At 44.2% G+C, this 21,274-nt stretch overlaps 2 protein-coding genes across 2 annotated transcripts in view; one reads left to right on the top strand and one right to left on the bottom strand.

Moving 5' to 3' along the window:
- Nucleotides 1–21,274, top strand: part of LOC126424769 (esterase FE4-like) — a 298,792-nt gene that overhangs the window by 43,311 nt on the left and 234,207 nt on the right. The window lies entirely within an intron of this gene.
- LOC126424765 (esterase FE4-like) overlaps nucleotides 1–21,274 on the bottom strand; it is a 107,572-nt gene that overhangs the window by 18,817 nt on the left and 67,481 nt on the right. Inside the window, exon 7 of the mRNA XM_050087516.1 lies at nucleotides 18,462–18,634. Coding sequence (XP_049943473.1) covers nucleotides 18,462–18,634 — 173 coding nt within the window. The remainder of the gene's footprint in view (nucleotides 1–18,461; nucleotides 18,635–21,274) is intronic.

Raw genomic sequence — 21,274 nt, 5'->3', positions numbered from 1 at the left:
TAAAAACTGAGTCTTACTGTGATTTAGCATCAAATTATTTTCCACAAGCCACGAACTTATTTCATGAGCTACATTATTAGTTACTGTTTCAATATTACACACAAGATCCTTCACTATCAAGGTGGTGTCATCAGCAAACAGAAATATTTTTGAATCACCTGTAATACTAGAAGGCATATCATTTATATAAATAAGAAACAGCAGTGGCCCCAGTACCGACCCTTGGAGAACGCCCCACTTAACAGTGCCCCATTGGGGCTGAACATCACTACCACTCTCAATATTGCGGAGAATTACCCTTTGCTTTCTGTTCTTAAAGTAAGAGGCGAACCAATTGTAAGCTACTCCCCTTCCTCCATAATGGTCCAACTTCTGCAGTAATATTTTGTGGTCAACACAGTCAAAAGCCTTCGTTAAATCAAAGAAAACACCTAGCGTTCGGAACCTTCTATTTAACCCGTCCAAAACCTCACAGAGAAAGGAGAATATAGCATTTTCAGTTGTTAAACCATTTCTAAAACCAAACTGAACATTTGACAGCAAATTATGTGAATTTAAATGCTCCAGTAACCTTGTATATACAACCTTCTCGATAACTTTAGCAAACACCGATGGCATAGAAATAGGTCTAAAATTGTCAACATTATCAATGTCTCTCTTTTTATAAAGTGGCTTCACTACCGAGTACTTTAATCGGTCAGGAAACCGACCACTCCTAAAGGAAAAGTCTTGAGAAAGCATTATATTTATTGTCTACTGTATCAGCGCTATAAACATCTTGCCACTCTTGTTCCTTTATATGGTTTACAAAGGTCTCTACAGCAACTGCATCAGCTTTCCTGAACAGCTGATGACTATATTTAACACGTGTTGCAGCACAAAAATCTTTTAAAGTTAAAATTTGTGCATCATGATCTGAAAGGCCATTCACCTTTTTGCTAACAGAATGCCCTTCTAGTAATGAGGAATGAACAAAAATGTTGTCTATGGTTGTTCTACTGTTCCCTTGCACTCTCGTTGGAAAGAATATGGTTTGCATAAGATTATATGAATTAAAGAGGTCTACCAGCATCCGCTTCCTTGCACAATCACTTATACAATTAATATTGAAGTCACCACATATAACTAACTTTTTGTATTTCCTATAAAGTGAACCAAGAACCTCCTCTAGCTTTAGCAAAAATGTTGTGAAATCGGAGTCTGGGGATCTATAAATAACAACAGTTAGAAGTTTAGCTCCGTTAAATTTAACCACACCTGCACAACATTCAAACACCTTTTCAGTGCAGTACTTTGAAACATCAATTGACTCAAATGGGATGCCGTTTTTCACATACATGGCTACTCACCCACACCGCAAAGAGCTCCTCGAAAAGCTGCCAGCCAACCTGTATCCTGGTAAAGGAAGCCTCTGAATTATCTCCTTCTTTAAGAAGTGTTCAGATATACCAATAATTTCAGAGTCAACATCTATAAGCAGTTCACCAACTTTATCTCTAATACCTTGTATATTTTGATGAAATTACTAATTCCCTCATTACTCGGATACCTAAGCTTTGTCAAAAGTGATTCCCTTGTTAGAGAGACTTCTCTTAAGCAGGAATACCTATCAGCTGACTTCAATCTAAAAAAGGTGCAGCTCTAACACCCACTACTGCAGGAATTTTCCCATGAGTGATCCCACCAACCCCACCTATGCTGTCACCTATTAGCTTTGCCAACCTCCCCTTCCCATACCTGTTGAGGTACAGGACATGTCTAGTGAAACCCGTCCTGCTGATAGACTCCACCGACACCCCTGAAATGTGACCAATGCCTTCTGTCATCAGCGCACCCCCAAGTCTCATGTTATTACGCCTGACGCCTGTATTAAGATGAGGCAGATCGTGACGCTGAAACAGTTCCACGAAATGCACATTCGTGTTGCCAGTCTGGGTGGCTATCTTTTCCAGGTCACCATCTATGTTATACTCCCCATCCGTATCAATACTATTACCAGCCCCCCTCACAATCACTACCTGATCCTCTTTAGTAAAATCCCTACATAACTCCCCCTATGTTAACAGTAACCTGAGCCAACCCTGCAGTAGGCTTCACAATGCTGGTGACCTGGTACTCACTCCCCAGCACTTCCTGCAACTGCTGGCCTACACCTCTGCCATGAGAACTACCTAACAGCAGACCCTTCTTCTTCCTCTTCGACTTTGCAACTGTTCTAGGCACAGTAACTGCTGAGGTCTGCTGCATTCTTCCTACGTCTACAGCTACTAGAGATTCCTCTCCACTAGACTGACAGTTGGTCATATCTATTGTAAACACCAATGGTAAAACTATCTGAAAATCTTCTTCTCCTAGCAGATCTCTTGCCAACAGCCACCTCCCATTCCCCAACCCCCTTCTCCCTCCTCATCCTATCTAGCTCCTCCTGTGCGTTTTTCAACTGCACCTGAAGGGCACAGATCTTACGCTCCTGCTCCTCTATCAACTTACTCTTGCTACATAACCTGCAGTTCCAGGAGAGGATCTCACCAGAATGCCCACTGGCTTCCCCACTGCATTCCCCCCAGTGAAAATACTTCGAACAAGTCTCACACCGCAATCCACTACTCACGAACCTACAGCAAAGCCCACACTTCTCACTCATGGTAAAATTTTACTTTTTCTAAGTTCTGCTACTACAATAAGAAGACGTTAAAAACCTGACTACAATAATCGCAAACTTACTCTACAAGGGAAGTAACTACTATTATTAACAGTATTAATAAACAACAAATGGGAATATAATAAAAGACTAATACAGAAAGAGAATCAAACGTCTAATGACACAGTAACGAAGCTGAAAACAGTTCCCAAAAGGTTCTTCTGAAACTATTTCACCAGAAAACATCAAGAACACCGGTTGAAGACTACTAAAGTCCCCAAATAAACCACTATACACAAACAATTAATTAGTACTTAGCTTTCGATGCGCCGCTACAGCTGCAACTGGTCAGCGCGGAATGTAAACACAGGCAAGAGGTTAAGTTGCTCGATACGAAACACTCACAAATATCAGGTCACAACACAAGAAAGGCAGAGGTGAATGAAGCAACCACTAATACGTCACTTATATAGTAAATATTATCACAAAAACCGTTAAAATACGTATGTGAAACCTGAAAATACACTCCTGGAAATTGAAATAAGAACACCGTGAATTCATTGTCCCAGGAAGGGGAAACTTTATTGACACATTCCTGGGGTCAGATACATCACATGATCACACTGACAGAACCACAGGCACATAGACACAGGCAACAGAGCATGCACAATGTCGGCACTAGTACAGTGTATATCCACCTTTCGCAGCAATGCAGGTTGCTATTCTCCCATGGAGACGATCGTAGAGATGCTGGATGTAGTCCTGTGGAACGGCTTGCCATGCGATTTCCACCTGGCGCCTCAGTTGGACCAGCGTTCGTGCTGGACGTGCAGACCGCGTGGGACAACGCTTCATCCGGTCCCAAACATGCTCAATGGGGGACAGATCCGGAGATCTTGCTGGCCAGGGTAGTTGACTTACACCTTCTAGAGCACGTTGGGTGGCACGGGATACATGCGGACGTGCATTGTCCTGTTGGAACAGCAAGTTCCCTTGCCGGTCTAGGAATGGTAGAACGATGGGTTCGATGACGGTTTGGATGTACCGTGCACTATTCAGTGTCCCCTCGACGATCACCAGTGGTGTACGGCCAGTGTAGGAGATCGCTCCCCACACCATGATGCCGGGTGTTGGTCCTGTGTGCCTCGGTCGTATGCAGTCCTGATTGTGGCGCTCACCTGCACGGCGCAAAACACGCATACGACCATCATTGGCACCAAGGCAGAAGCGAGTCTCATCGCTGAAGACGACACGTCTCCATTCGTCCCTCCATTCACGCCTGTCGCGACACCTCTGCAGGCGGGCTGCACGATGTTGGGGCATGAGCGGAAGACGGCCTAACGGTGTGCGGGACCGTAGCCCAGCTTCATGGAGACGGTTGCGAATGGTCCTCGCCGATACCCCAGGAGCAACAGTGTCCCTAATTTGCTGCGAAGTGGCGGTGCGGTCCCCTACGGCACTGCGTAGGATCCTACGGTCTTGGCGTGCATCCGTGCATCGCTGCGGTCCGGTCTCAGGTCGACGGGCACGTGCACCTTCCGCCGACCACTGGCGACAACATCGATGTACTGTGGAGACCTCACGCCCCACGTGTTGAGCAATTCGGCGGTACGTCCACCCGGCCTCCCGCATGCCCACTATACGCCCTCGCTCAAAGTCCGTCAACTGCACATACGGTTCACGTCCACGCTGTCGCGGCATGCTACCAGTGTTAAAGACTGCGATGGAGCTCCGTATGCCACGGCAAACTGGCTGACACTGACGGCGGCGGTGCACAAATGCTGCGCAGCTAGCGCCATTCGACGGCCAACACCGCGGTTCGTGGTGTGTCCGCTGTGCCGTGCGTGTGATCATTGCTTGTACAGCCCTCTCGCAGTTTCCTGAGCAAGTATGGTGGGTCTGACGCACCGGTGTCAATGTGTTCTTTTTTCCATTTCCAGGAGTGTATATGAAAACTTAGAGAGCGATCTCACACGCAGTCACTCGCTTATCTGTCGTGTTCCCCGATAGTGACCTCAGGATAAGGCTCCCAGAGTAGTTTTCGGTTTATTACGCGAAACTGTCTGCTATCCTGAGGGCTATGGAGCAGATGAGACGGCGTCATGACAAGAAATTCCTCATCTGCCCTGATTCTCAAAGTGCCTTTCTCAATGTTGGACAGATGTACCCAGCAGATCGAATGGCGCACGAAGCGCAGGACGCTCTTTTTCCCTAGCAAAGGCAAAACAAGGAAATCGTTTTCTGATGTGTTCCGTGGCACACAGGGAACCGGGGAAACGCTGATGCGGCCGCTACGGAGGCTTGCCCCCTTCCTCCCCCTGCCCCTGCTCGCTGTTCAGTGCCCCTGCAGGCTGTCACTTCACTAATCCTACGAACGTTGTCAACTGCAACGTCGGAACTGCCTCTCTGATCCTTTACATTTCCTAACGCCAAACTGATCGCCATCTAACACATCCTCAATTTTCTTTTCCATTCTTCTATATACTATTCCTTTAATGATCTTTGCTGCATGAGCTGTTCGCTGATTGAACGATAATTCTCACACTTGTCAACTCTTCAAGTCTTCGGAATTGTGTGGTTGATACTTTTCTGAAACTCAGATGGCATGTCGAAAGACTCACAGATTCCATATACCAACGTGAATAGTCGTTTTGTTTCCATTTCACCCAATGATTTTAGAAATTCTAATGGAATGTTATTTTTTCCCTTCTGCCTTATTTGATATTAAGTCCTCCAAAGCTCTCTTAAACTCTGATTCTGATATTGGAACCCCTATCTCTTCTAAATCGACTCCTGTTTCTCCTTCTACCCCATCATACAGGCCTTCAATATTCTCTATCCGCCCTGTCATATGCATTGAACAATGGAATTCCCATTGTACTCTTAATATTACCACCCTTGCTTTTAATTTCACCGAACGTTATTTTGACGTTCCTATAAGCTGAGTCAGTCCTTCCTCTGGTATCGCACGCCGCGGAATTTGAATTCCCGTCAGACGTCATGGACGTCGAAGACCCCTAGAGGTCTCTGCACCATCGCGCCGTAAGTTGTGGCGGCGCCCACGTCCTGGCCCGCATGTAGTGTGAGGGCGCTACAGTGGAACACGTGGACCCAGCGGCCAGTAGCTGCGCTCCCGATAGAGTACTTAAGCGCCTGCCTCTCGCTCAGCCAACACCCCCTCCCTCTCTTGTGCTCTCTTTCAGTGTCTCTGCACTCCCTCCTGCCTTGCCTTCCCTCTTCATCTCCTGCCCCACGTGTCTCCTGCCTCTTAATGTACCCACTGACGCCCCTACTCTCTTCATCTCGCCGCCTCCCCAGCTGCCCCTTGCTCTCCCCTCCTTTTCCATCTACGCTGACCTTTCCCTCGGCAGGTCCCACCTGGCAGTTTTATTCTTCATCGTGTGTGCTCCAAGTGGGTTTTAAGTATGTTGTTCTGGAGTGTTTTTAATACTCTGACCGACTTTTAACCTGTCCATGTACATTCAGTGTCTTCTTTGTGTTTTAAGAATCGCCAACTGTGTTTTTTAACTTTCTGGTGACTTTTTTGATTGTCCCCCATGAACGTCTCCATGTCAGTGTATTTTTGCTTCCATTTTCTCCCCTTACTCTGTTTTATGTTTCCCTTTTTTATCGCCATATATATGTAACGTTTTATTCTTGTTGTAGATGTCATGTCACTTGGCTGAAGAGCGGCGGATTGTGCCGCTGACAGCCCTCCCCTGCCCATATGGGGCAGGGAAATGAAACCACAATAAAGAAAAAAAAAGCTCAGCCAGCAAGTCTAATCGTTGCATGAGTCGCGACATCGCCTCGACAACAGGCAGTGTGTTTATCGTACATTGATGGTTCAAAAGGCTGGTTCAAATGGCTCTGAGCACTATGGGACTTAACAGCTGTGGTCATCAGTCTCCTAGAACTTAGAACTACTTAAACCTAACTAACCTAAGGACATCACACACATCCATGCCCGAGGCAAGATTCGAACCTGCGACCGTAGCAGTCGCGCGGTTCCGGACAGCGCGCGTAGAACCGCAAGACCACCGCGGCTGGCTCGTACTTTGATCTCGTTAATAGTGGACGTCTTGGTTTCGTTTTGTTGACTCTGTCACTCCGTTGGTTCTTGAATGTTGTCGTCTTAAGGTCTTTCTCCATCGTCCATCATTGTTTCATGTCCGTGTTTTCCGTTCGTTTGTTTGTGCACGGGCCGCTCTCCGTTTGGTCCTGCCGCGCTTTCTCGCCCACCCCGCGACCGTTCCGGTCGCGGTCACAGCAGGTTACAACACTTCCGACAATAATTTCATTTTCGATTTCTTCACATTTCTTATGCATCCATGTCGACTTACCTTCTCTGCTCTTCCTATGTATCTTTTTTCTCAGCGACTTGTATTTCTGTATTCGTGAATTTCTCTGAACCTTTTTGTGCTTCCTTCTTTCATCGATTAAATGAAGTATTTCTTCTGTTACCCATGGTTTCTTTGCAGTACCTTCTTTGTACCTATGTTTTTCTTTCCAGCTTCTGTGATTGACTTTTTGGAGATTTCCATTTCCTTGGAACTGTACTGCCTATCGAGCTATTCCTTACTGCTGTACCTATAGCCTTAGACAACTTTTAGTGTATCTCGTCATTCCTTAGTACTTCTGCATCACTCTTCTTTGCATGTTGATTCTTTCTGACTAGGCTCTTAAACTCCAGCCTACTCTCTATCACTACTACGTTGTGATCTGAGTCTATATCTGCTCCTTGGTACTCCTTAAATCCAGTACCTGATTTCGGAATCTCTGTCTGACCATGATGTAATCTAACTGATATCTTCCTGTACCACCCGGCCTTTTCCAAGTATACCTTCTCCTCTTGTGATTCTTGAACAGAGTATTCGCTGTAACTTGCTAAAATTTATTACAGAGCTCAATTAGTCTTTTCCATTCTCATTCGTAGTACCAATCCAATAATCTCCTGTAACGTTTTCTTCTATTCCTTCCCCTACAACCGCATTCCAGTCCCTCATGACTGTTAGATTTTTATTTCCCTTAGTGTATTACCTTTCAATATCCTCATATAGTTTCTCTATCTCTTCGTCTGCAGCTTGGGACGTCGGCATGTATAACTGAACTATCATTGTGTTGGTTTGCTGTCTGATAAGAACAGCCCTATCACTGAACTGTTGAACAGAAACATATTAGGACTATACTTCAGTATACTTCAAGCATTCTGAGAAGAACCTTTTGCTATCGCCGATGCGGTCTACGAATCAACATTATTTGTTGCAACAGGATTCCATGGAGTTCATGTAATTATTGGACCAATTTTCCTATCAATATGATTCCTTCGACATTCAATAAATCAGTTCTCACCGAGACAATTCTCTATCCTACCTTTCAATTGGTAACGAATGCTACTCCTGTCATGCCATTTTCTGCTGGTGTTGGTATTATCCTATACTCATCTGACCAGAAAATCTTGTCTTCTTTCCATTTCACTTCACTGACTATCTAGATTGAGCTTTGCATTTCCATTTTCAGATTTTCTAGCATCCCTACCACTTTTAACATTCCACTCCTCGATTCGTACAACGTTATCCTTTAATCGATTATTGAATCTTTTTCTCATGGTCACCTCCCCCTTGGCTGTCCACTCACGGAGATCCGAATGGGGGACTGTTCCGGAATCTTTTGCCAGTGGAGAGATCATCATTACAGTTTTTCTATTACAGGCCACATGTCCTGTGGATACACTTATGCAGTGATTTACATTCCCTTCCGCATCCTCATTGCTGATTCTTCCGCATCCAAGAGCAACAGACTGCCCTGAACCTCTATCCGCTCCTCCGCCCTCTTTGACAAGGCCGTTGGCAGAATGAGGCTGACTTCTTATGCCGGAAGTCTTCGGCCACCAATACTGATTATCAGTCGAAATTTAACCGATGGTGAGTTTCGAACCCAGTATCAAGGACGTTTTGATTACTTATCAAAGACGCTACCCTCAGGCCCTGTGTGATCACATTGTAGTTACCGACTGATAGGGATGTAGGCTACACGCACCGTGGCAAGTGTTCTGTCGGATCCCTGAACCGCAGAATGAATGATGTATTTGTTCCAAAGACGGACAAACAGACTATCAGGCAGGTGGTGATAGAAGTTTGGCTCATTAGCGTATGCTACGAAGTATCGGATCCTGATAAGCTAGAGCAAAACTATAACCTGGCAGTAGAATATTACTCTGTTTTGTTGGTATCAGTAAATATTTATTTAAAGCCATTAAGAGAATGTAAGCTGAACTTGGCAGCCAACTAAAATCTCCTGCTTTTCAACTGACTAGACTGTGGGCCATGTCATACTCAGTCTACCGATGAGGGTGACATATATTTAACCTGAAAGGATAGCTCTGGTATCGGGCGCTGCAGAGGATGAATGCCCGTCCTAGGAGATGGATCTCGATACCCGACAGAGGGCACAGCGGCCGCTCTATGCTTGCAAGGCAAACCCGCCGCCGTTTCGCGACGCGAGTTAGCCGGCTAATACCGTTCCGCTTCTAGTTTCATTGTTGTTATTTCATCCCCCTAGCCTCATATGACTTATCTTAGAAGAAAGATTAAGGAAATGCAAACCTACGTTTCTAGCTTTTGTAGACTTAGAGAAAGCTTTTGACAATGTTGACTGGAATACTCTCTTTCAAATTCTGAAGGTGGAAGGGGTAAAATACAGGGAGCGAAAGGCTATTTACAATTCGTACAGAAACCAGATGGCAGTTATAAGAGTTGAGGCACATGAAACGGAAGCGGTGATTGGGAAGGGAGTGATACAGGGTTGTAACCTCTCCCCAATGCTATTCTATCTGTATATTGAGCAAGCAGTAAAGGAAACAAAAGAAAAGTTCGAAGTAGGTATTAAAATCCATTGAGAAGAAATAAAAACTTTGAGGTTCGCCGATGACATTCTGTCAGAGACAGCAAAGGACTTGGAAGAGCAGTTGAACGGAATGGACAGTGTCTTGAAAGGAGAGTATAAGATGAACATCAACAAAAGCAAAACGAAGATAATGGAATGTAGTCGAATTAAGTCGGGTGATGCTGAGGGAATTAGATTAGGAAACGAGACACTTAAAGTAGTGAAGGAGTTTTGCTATTTGGGGAGCAAAATAACTGATGATGGTCGAAGTAGAGAGGATATAAAATGTAGACTGGCAATCGCAAGGAAAGCGTTTCTGAAGAAGAGAAATATGTTAACGTCGAGTATTGATTTAAGAGTCAGGAAGTCGTGTCTGAAAGTATTTGTATGGAGTGTAGCCATGCATGGAAGTGAAACATGGACGATAAATAGTTTAGACAAGAAGAGAATAGAAGCTTTCGAAATGTGGTGCTACAGGAATGCTTAAGATTAGATGGGTAGATCACATAACTAATGATGAGGTATTGAACAGAATTGGGGAGAAGAGGAGTTTGTGGCACAACTTGACTGGAAGAAGGGATCGGTTGGTAGGACATGTTCTGAGGCATCAAGGGATCACCAATTTAGTACTGGAGGGCAGCGTGGAGGGTAAAAATCGTAGAGGGAGACCAAGGGATGAACACACTAAGCAGATTCAGAAGGATGTAGGCTGCAGTAGGTACTGGAAGATGAAGAAGCTTGCACAGGATAGAGTAGCATGGAGAGCTGCATCAAACCAGTCTCAGGAATGAAGACCACAACAACGTGGGTTGCAGTAGTTATTCAAAGATGAAGAGGATTGCATAGGATAGACTAGCATGGAGAGCTGCATCAAACCAGTCTCTGGACTGAAGACTATAACAACAACACCCCGACAATGAGAATATAAATAAAATTTGAAACTTTAAATTTTTTAATTAATTAATATTTAAATTAAAAATCCAAGACTGACAGTTAAAAATGAAAATATATACGTTTTAAAAACATATCGCAGGAAGGTGAAATTCTTGTGATACAGACATTCAAGCACTGCAGTTTCACTTAGAAACTGAGGGACCTGCATGAGGGTGAGAGGTGTTGCTGGAGGAGAGAATATGTTCCCTGGGGTTAAGGTGAATGGGTAGAAAGATAGATGTCTGTTAGATAGGAAAAACTGTGGAGATGGAGGGAAGGAAATGAGGTGGAGAGAGGGAAATACAGACTGTGGGAAAGATAGAGGGTGAGGAGAAGTGTGTGGTTGCAAGAGGAATGGGATGCAGATGGATGGCGAGGGAAAGGTGTGTGGAGCCCTCATGTAGAGTGGTGAGATGGCGTAGGGTTAAACTTGCTAGGAGAGGTAAATATCAGGGCGGATCTCATTGTCTGGGAGAGGGAGATCGTTGATTCAAAAAATTCAAATGGCTCTGAGCACTATTGGACAACATCTGAGGTCATCAGTCCCCTAGACTTAGAACTACTTAAATCTAACCAACCTAAGGACATCACACACATCCATGCCCGAGGCAGGATTCGAACGTGCGACTGTAGCGGTCCTGTGGTTCAAGACTGAAGCGCCTAGAACCGCTCGACTACAGCGGCCGGCAAGGTCGTTGGATTACGTTTGGATAGGATATGGGGGTTGTGTATGTATGGGGACAGAGGGATGTTTTAGGAAGGCACAGCAGCAAACCAGTGCTCGTGATCAGAGGGGAGACAATGGGGTGATTGGAATATAGTTTGTCGACACTATAGGACACAATTCTATGTAGCTGTAATTTAGGCTGCTTCACAGCACACAGCCAGGTCCTGTCTCCTTGCATCCACTGCCTACCTCAGCCCTTACCTCTCACCTCCATACTTTTCTTGCCTACAGACTCCTATCTTCCGACCCACACCCCCTGGGATATACTCTCTCCTCCACCAATAAATCTCACTCTAGTGCAGGTCCTTTAGATTTTAAGAGAAAGAGCAGTACTTCGGAGTTTTTGTCAAAAGACTTTTACCTCTTTGCGACGTATTTTTAAAATGTATATATTTCCCCTGTTTCCAGTTGTCTCTCTATGATTTTTAATTTAAAATAGAAAACAGTCCCAAAATTTGTTTGCATTTATTATTGCAATTTATTTTATTTTCCTGGCTGAAGAATGGAGAATTGTGTCCTTCGCCCATATGGGCCGACGGGGACGAAATAACAATAAAAAAAACCACAGCCACAAAGTGCAGTGTTCGCGCTTGATACCTACGTAATGATCTTCGCTTTGCATGCACTGTTGGATAACTACCTACTCGGCTATTGTCTCTCGTTGCGTCTTGGATTTGTCTCTCCGCTGCTGTTGATCTTGTTGCCGTCGTTGTGCCGACCGCTTTGCGTAGCGCTTTGTTGTCGTAAGCCGGTCTGTCCTTGTCCTGGTCTTTTGTCTTGTCCGTAGTCTGTCAGTTTCGTCTCGTTCTCCGTACTGTTCGGCTCTCCCACCTGACCTCTCTCTCTATTTCTGCATTTACCGATGTGCGCACCAATATCCGGCTATCAGCATTGGCGACGAGGAGAAAGGGTGTTACTCAGTAGCATGGACGTTCAATTGGCCCGCTTGCTGGAGCAGCAGCAGCAGCAGTTAATACAGCAGCAGACCATGTTAGATTTCTTAGAAAAATCGCTTCAGATTAAGGCGGACAAGCTCAGAGCACACGAGGCCCAGTTCCAACGGCCATCAGCACCGCCTGCTACTGACGCTTCCATTCATCCTCCATTGGTCCCACCATTCAGTGACGCTAAAGTCGACTGGGATACGTACTTGCAACGTCTGTCTCGGCCTTTCAATTCGCGGATGACACATTGTTTGCTCCGAAAGTTGGCCCCTCTGTCAGACCGTGTCACACTCTCGTTTCAAGAGATTTACGTTCTGTTGACTAATTACTATTTCCAGTGATGCCAAGAGGTTCCCTCAAGACTTGAGTTCCATCGTCACCATAAAGAACCGGAACAGTCATACCAATGTTGGGTCACTAACTTGCAAAGTCTCGGCTGAAAATGCAATTTCACTTGCATCAGTCACAGCTGGAAGGGTTTTTATGCAGATTCCTTGATTTGTGTGTGGTGGTCCAAGTTGTACTAGATCCGAAGGTCCGTACTGCAACGCTGAAACTAAATAAATCCTCGTTGGATCGCACGCTTTTTCGAACTCACACAGGCAACTAAGAGGCCACAAGTCGTGGCAGCCCACACACCTCCGCACACTCGACTCTCGCGCCACAGGCGCAGGACAGCTCCCAGGCAGCACCGTCGTAATTCCTCCTTGTGTGACGTCTCTGTGGCATTTGAGCCTCTGGTCACGTCGCAAATCGCGTCAGCTGGTCCCTTCGCGCCCACAGTGCTTTTCCACTCAGTGCCAGACGGTCTGTTCAGATCATGGGGGGTTCTGCCCGCTTTGTGGCAAAGAAGAGCACCTTCAACTGTGTGTTGCATTCATACGAGCCGCTCTCATCTGTCCTACGAGAACATCAGGACACTGTACATGCCCTGCAGTCTGTAGTTCCACTGGACGGCCTTTTCATAAGGAAGTTGCGTTTATGACGAGGACGTGCGTTTTCAGGCTGACACCAGGTCCACAGTTTCTCTGATCGATCTGGCAACATATGAGCGACTGGGTTCGACTGAGTTGTCTCCTCCTTTACGGCCTTTGGTGGCGTACGCTGATAGCTCTCTCCTCGCTCATGCGCAGTTCTTGGCCACAGAAGCCTACAACTATGTTACACGGCTCATTACGCTATTCGTTGTCGACATCCCCCTCCCCCCATTGGTTTCTTCAAATTTTGGCATCATCACCTTTACACTGTTTGGAATTTCTGTCAGTGATGGAGTCCAAGCTGCATTCGCTGCAGTGCAGTTCCAGGAAGTGGACGATGTTTCCATAATTATTTAAGCCGAATTTCGGGTGTGCCATGGGTTTTTAGGCACACATTACCCTTAAGTCGGACGTCATGCCTTGTTTTTACCGTAGCAGGCCAATTCAAGTGGCCTTCCATACAGCAGTGAAGCAAAAATGGTTCAAATGGCTCTGAGCACTATGGGACGTAACATCTGAGGTCATCAGTCCCCTAGATTTAGAACTACTTAAACCTGACTAACGTAACATCACACACATCCATGCCCGAGTCAGGATTCGAACCTGCGACCATAGCACCAGCGCAGTGAAGCAGGAGCTGGATTTTCTCCAGGCTGCTGGAGTTATAGAACCTGTAAATCCTACCACATGGGCCACCCCTCGTCGTACTCCAGAAGCCCAATTGTTCTCTTCGATTATTCGGAAAATTCAAGACTACCATCAATACTCAGTCACTGGTTGAAACTTATATCGTGGGCAGAAGATCTCCTTAACAAACTTGCTAGTGGGTAATAATACAGAAAGATCGACCTTGCTAATGCTTACTTCCAGCTGATTTTAGATGAGGAATGTCAGAATGTTGTTGTCTTCAACATGCCTTTTAAATTACATATGTAGAACCGATTCCCAATTGGCCTCATCTCTAGCAGTATTCCAATACTATCTGAAACAACTGATGCAGCGCATTCTAGTTTATGTGAACCATCTGGATGATCCCATTGTTACGGACCCCCCCCCCCTCCCCCCCACATCCGGAGCATTGGCAACATCTTCTAATCCTCTTTACTATCCTGCAGCACTCAGGTCTGCATGGGCGTTGGGAGAACTGTCGATCTTTTCAACCAGAAGTAGAGTAGTTGGGGCATTGGCTCACCAAAGACAGAATCAGACCTATTGACTGCAGTGTCATCAATCTCTTTCCCATCCAGATAAGCTAACCAAAATGCTGTGTTTTTTGACAAAGTCAATTATTTCTCCAATTTCCATCACCACGCAGTCCACGTTTTCCAACCCCTCAATCATTTGCGTAAGACAGTAGTGTCCTATGGCTGGACCCATGCCCGTAACTGGGCTTTTAATCAATTAAAAACCAATGTTGAAATCCGATCTTTGTCTCATGCTTTTTTCTCTCAGATGTCTATTGGTTGTCATGGCTGACTCGTCTGCCTATCGCATCGAGGCTGTTCTGGCTCATGGAAATGAGGATCGCTCTGGACAGCCAATTGTGTATGCGTCCAGGACATGACTCCTGCTCAACACAACTACTTACACATCGAAAAGGAGGCACTGGAAATAGTGTTCGTCATTTAAAAAATGCAAGCCTACCTTCTTGAGGCAGAGTTCCTTCTTATTACATATCACAAGTCCTCGGATTCTTTATTCAAGCATTTGTTCAAATCTTCCACAATGAACGGCTCAAAACTTACAGCACTAGGCACTTATACTGATTGCTTACAATTACACCATTCACTTTAAGCCCATGGGGCAACATTATAATGCCTGTGTCTTAACATGTCCACCCGATGGACCCACTCCTGATTTCGACAGACAGGAGGTCCTCTGCCTCCACTTTGATACTGCACAGCATTATACGCTGGATGGTTTCCCCATTACGGCCGCATGTTTTGCTACACCACATGCTATGACCCTAGTCTGTGGCATGTCTTCCGATACATGATCCTTAGCTGGCATCAACTGGTGTCTGAGTTCAAAACCTGGAAGCTACTTTCTGATAGGCTCTTGGTCGTCGATGACGTTCTTCCCTGACTGACATGCATCAGGTAGTGATACCCACAAAATTCCAGCAGTAAATCCTGAGTTTGCTCCACTGGGGACATTGGTGGTATGTGCTGCATGAAGTCTATGGCACTTTGACATGTGTATCGGCCAGGTATCAATAGTGACGTTAAACAAATGGTCCATGGTTGCCAGACACCAAGTGGCAACCCTATGGTCTTTTTTACTCTTTAAGCAACAAATGAAGGAAGCTGTCGATTCCTCTGCCACTGTCTCTGCCCCCGCTCTGTTTCTGAGCATCTGTCACACCGTGACAATTGATGGTCGTAGTCACACTGAGCTGCTCCATAGATGGCAACCACTGTGTTTCATCTTCTGATGCCTCCCCTTCCCCCTTTACACTATTGGCCATCCTGGCGTAACACATCTGGTGTGTCTGTGTAGGTCTGCTCCTATGGGCGACGTATGGTTTGGATGCCGGCAACAGTACTAGAGACCCACACATGTTCGGTTATGTCTGTCGAAAATGGAATCGGCTTGAATGCCGCTACCACAACCTGCTCTGGCATCGACTGAGGACTGCCAATCACTGCCAATGTGCACTTCAGCACTGCCTTCAGCTTCAGTGGGAATGGAAGGAACGCACTCTCACCTCTAGCAATGTCATGATAGACAGCACTGACCAAAATCTGTTTTGCCATCTGACGGTCGGCGGGTCCAGGTCGTCATCCATACCATCTTTCTGTCTCCCACAGTTCTTTCTGTGGCACTTTTGCCTGCATGTGGCTGTTTAAGGATGGAGGGAACTAGTATAGGGCGCCGCAGAGGTTGAATGTCCGCCACAGGAGATGGACCTCAACAGCCACGAAAGGGCACTGTGGCGCCACTGTCCTTGCACACCCAGCTCGCCACTGTCTCGCTATGTGAGTGCGCTGGCCAATACAGTTCAATGTGGCTGGTGTTTAGACAGCTGCACGGCTCAAAGCAGACAGTTCAGTGTTCGTGATCGATCCTCGCTGTACTTGAACTGCTGGATAACTGCCTTGCGTGTTACCTGGTTATTCTCTTTGGTTGTCTTGTATTTGTCTCTTCACTGCTCCTGATATTATTATTATCGACGTGGTGACCGCTTTGCATAGTTCCTCATTGCCAATAATCTGTTTGTCCTTGGTGTGGCCTGTTGTATTGTCTGCAGTCTGTCACGTTTCATTCTACACACCAGTTGGTTGAGTTACTCTTCTGCAGGGGGCTCACCAACCTGATGGCTCCCTCCGTTTCTGCGTTTCCTGACATGCGTACCGATATGCAGCTAAAGCAGATACAGCAATAGCTGTGACCTCGATGATCCGCTTGCGCAGTGGAAGTGTAACAGTAGTCTCTTTCACAACCGATCTAATTTAGCGAGAAGAATATTTTATGTTACAACCCGAAATGTGACTAGTGAAAGAAATTACAGTGTGGCAAGGAGTCTTATCTCGCTTGGATGAAGGAGACTTGATCCAGAATGTGTCGATTCACTGTAATTAAGCTAAGAGAGATTTAGAATCAATTTTGCTCCTGGTAACTTTCTAGTTGTTTAGTTGGTCAAGTTCACATACGTACATTTGAAGAAATAAACCAGGTGGTTTTATAGAAAATAGCAACACGATTTTTCATTACAAGACTGACAAAAGTTTGTAGTTACACAGTTTTCTTGTGAAGCGCCACTTTTTCCAAACTTTCGTTACTGTATAGAACAAGCTACTTTTTCTTATGGATCACAAAAATGTCGCAGTAAGGCAGTACAACCCTGGATACACGTCTACAGCATAACTAAGTTGATGTGGATGTAGTTCCATAAGCTTGTGGGATTATATCAGAAGCGACGACAGCCTGCAGACACACGGGGCTGATACTAAAAGGGCCGCAACGGCAGCATGCCGAGCGCATCCAACAGGATGGCCTCTGCCCTTCCCATAGTGCCTCATTCGATCACGGCCTATCCCCTTTGAGCATGTGTACTCGGGCAAGTCATGAGCGAACGCGGTGGGTTCTAACAAGTGTAACTGAGCTAAACGCCCTATTTACAGACCCCTAGTGATTGAATTGTAGGCATGGAAGCCATCAGCTGCAGCTCCCCGACACAATGCAGTTTGGACAGTTAGAGAGGCCTTCCCTCACTTTGCTTGCTTTGAATTTAGTGTTGCAACTTTTTGACAGTGTAATGGAGCAAGCATGCAGAAACGTTCCTCCCATTATTTACTGTGACCTTATAGTGTAAGACTCCTCTTAGGCAGTCACTGTTTTTTAACATAGGGATAAGGTTCTTTCAGTGAAAAAGTAGCAAGAGTGTATTTATGGCTGTGTGCTAACTGTTAAGCGTTAAACTATTGGGATATCAGTGCGTTTGTTTCAAAAAAAAAAAAAAAAAAAAAAAAAAGAAAGAAACACTGCGGGGATAGTTGTAAAACAATTACAGTCCTGTAATTATGTGTGTATTCTTGAAAAGTAGGTATTTGTAGAATACTAGGAGACATTCGACAAAATTATAATGAATTCCCGAAAACTGCAAATATTACTTAAATTTGTTGCTGGTTAAATATTTAAGTATTGGGATATCACTGTATTTCTTTACATAATGCACTGTATTGGTAATTGTTAAACATTTAGTCTCCCATATACATGCATGTCTTTGTAATAGTGTGAGAAAATCGACAAAATTGTAATGAATTCCCCCAAAACTGTAAATTGCATCATAAGTTGGCAGGTTTGGGGGCTACTCTGTTGCAAACTGTGGAAACAAAATTGCAAACATCACCTAAATTTGCTGCTGCAGCTAGAGACATTTCATTGTATAGTTCGCCTGATGTACATAGCATGAATGCTAAGCACAGCTTATGACTACCATACCCTAAGATCCCATCAACAGGATCACACTACCGCAGTGGGGGGGGGCGTCCATTTTGGATCATAAATTATGCTAAGTAAAAGGATAGTTACAGGTCATAAACTAGGTTAGATTGAAAGGATTTGGTGGCCAATTTGTTTATTTAAGGTCCACACGCAAACATAACGCTAAAAGCATTGGTGGCTAATTTGTTTATGTAAGTACCTGGGGAAGTGTATGGTTTGTTTACATAAAAGTCATTATGAGGGTGGGGCCAAGTGGCCTGCTTATTTACATAAGGAGAGCACTAAGCCAAAACTGGTACATCTGCACTACACACACACACGTGTGTGTGTGTGTGTGTGTGTGTGTGTGTGTGTGTGTGTGTGTGTGTGTGTGTGTGTGTGTGTGTTGGTAACAGAGGAAAACTCACTGTGCACAGTTCGAATTTCGTATCAGGTCCAATATCACGGTCCCCAAAGTAGAAGCGGCGTATCTGCTCAGCCAACGCGTCCTTTTCTGAGTCAGGGCAGCGTAGGTTGGTTGGGATGAGCAGATGGTGATTCTCAGTATAGCTGGACAGGTTGATGGACCATTTGGGTTGCTCTGTGGAATGGAGAGAACGTTGAATCAGATCAAAACTGATGTTGTGATATCTACAGTTACATCCAGATATATGTCCTGCAATGCAATGAAGAGCATGATAAAGGAAACTTCGCCATTAGTGCCAAGAACCTATTTTCTTCCTTTTCCATTCGCTTGTGGGAGAATGACTGCTTAAATTCATGTGTGTACGATGTAATTATCCCAAACTTGCCTTCACAGACCCTGTAAGTCATACAACGTCAGGGAATAGCGTCCATTATACTAAAGGTCAAAACTGTAGGGGAGAACAGAGTTGGGAATATATGCATTACATAATCAAGGACGTTGGGTACAAGTGTGACTGAGATGAAGAGGTTGACACAAGAGAGGAAGTTGTGGTGGGCTGCATCCAACCTGTCAGAAGACTGACCATCAAGAAAAGCACATACGTGTCTCCACACTTTACAGTTGTAATAACTAATTAACTAATTTGTTAAATCACTATATTTGTCCATTTGGACAAGCAATTTTATTACAAAATTATTAACTTTTTTAGGTGAGCAGTTGGAACCAGTATCAGTTTGTTGTGATCTGCATTTACAATTTAATTGTTTATTTTGTGTACTTCAGAAATTTGACAAGAGTAATTTACAGGTATAGTAAATTATTTGTTAAACACTATATTAGACCATTTGGATTAGCGATTTTACTAGGAAATTATTCAATATTTTTGGGTGAGCAGCTGGAGCCAGTAAGTGCTCGTTGTGGTCTGCACTTACAATTGGACTTTTTAAATTGTGTATTTCAGTAATCTGACTCTAGTAGTTATTTTGTCCGTCAGGTTATATATCTCCCACTATGATTTCTTTTACTTCACAACCAATGAGTTATTTCTAAGGCATTAGGCACCGTGTTGTCAAGTGGTTTACTGTGATTTACAGACAATAGTAAGGGATTCATTGCATATCCAGTGTCAGGTTTCGTTGTATCACATTAATAGCCATTAAACAGAGTTAAAAAATCGATTTTCGGTTTTCATCATATTTCGATAGATTAAGGTTTTATTTAAGTACTACGAAAAGGATTTTGGTAAAAAAAAATTTTCGATCATTTAAAGAGCATTTTCCTACCACATGTGTTTATGTGCCACGCTCACTTTTCTGTAACCCACTTTTCTGCATATATTTTAGATCTTTATATCCCCAACATTGCACATTAGGAATTTTTTTACTCCCGAGTGCGTTGGCTATCCTTGGAATGCAACGGTCGGTATTCTTTTGCTTCTGCTGTTTGTAAACAACACGCTTTGAAACACGTGGTTAGTTTTGTTCAAGTGTGATTGCGAGTGGTTTCTATAGAAAATTTGCAGGTAATAAAGCAAATCTGGAGGCAATGAAGAGAGGCGTTTGGGCCATATTCTTCCATAAGTCCTCTACTGATGATAAGCCATGTCATGGATTGTGTCCATCAGGAGAAAATTCGTGGTGGAGCATTCTCTTCCTGCTGCTGTTATTACAGCAATTGAACCTATTTTCTGATACTTGGCTCATCCTGTCTTTAAGGAAATGTCTGCATGGGCAGACACAGAACCCAAATGAGTGTTTCAAGAGCAGAATTTGGAACCGCCTTCCTAAAACTGTATTTGTAGTCATGCATACAATGAAACTAGTTCATGATGCTGTTATTATATTCAATTGTGGTAATATTGGAAAGTGTTGGGTAGGCCTACTGAAAAAGCTGGGAATTAATCCTGGTGAAGATATGATCACTGGGCTGCAACATTGCGATAAAATGAGGATAGCCGATGCAGACTGGTCTGCATCTAATTTGGCCAAGAAAGCTATGCAGACATCCAGGAAGGTGAAAAAGAAGCTGGAAGACCTGCTAGAGGCCAAAGAAGGGCCATCATATACAGCAGGACAGTTTTAATTAGCTGTAAGTAACAAATTTCAAAAGTTTTTTCTTTAAAGTCAATTTACCACAAACTTAAATTTTCAGTACATATGCCCCATTATATCAGAAGCTATCATAGATAAATGAATGAAATTTTCAGAGGCTCTACATAACATAAAAATCACTTCCGGTACTTTATTCATTAATATTCCCCAATTAGGAAGTTAACAGAAAATATTTTCTGCAGAAAAAAAGTTAATATTTTTTGTTAATAAATTTAAAAAAGTATTTCTTGAAAACTATAAAATGGATAAAGTAGATTTTAGTACAGTTGACTCTATTAACATCATTTAACATGTAAAAATATTAAGGTCCTGCATCAAATAGTTTTTTCAGAAATGGGTCAAATACTTGCCAAAATTAACATGGGTTAGATGGGCAGGGTGTGGTCCCCTTAAAACTTTCCTGCATTATCTAATAACTACAGGCGGTCCTCTCAACCGCTGTCGAATTTATACTGCTCTCATTAAGAGAACTGATTTGCAACAGAAGGAAAGCTTCATTTCTGAGTGAAGAAATTTGTGTCGTCCACCTCTTTCATGAGAGGTTGCGGAGAATAGCCACCATTCCATGTGCAGTAGAAAGCTCACAAGAGAGCCCACAACTGATTAATTGGGAAATCACAAACCAGTCGTTGCCCTCCAAGCTGTGGCAGCTGATTGTCCGTTTTACTGTGCAACTGGATGCCACTGAACAGAATAGACCTGC

Source organism: Schistocerca serialis, chromosome 10 (assembly GCF_023864345.2).
Source record: "Schistocerca serialis cubense isolate TAMUIC-IGC-003099 chromosome 10, iqSchSeri2.2, whole genome shotgun sequence".
NCBI lineage: Eukaryota > Metazoa > Arthropoda > Insecta > Orthoptera > Acrididae > Schistocerca > Schistocerca serialis.
This window is presented reverse-complemented; position numbering and strand designations above follow the sequence as displayed.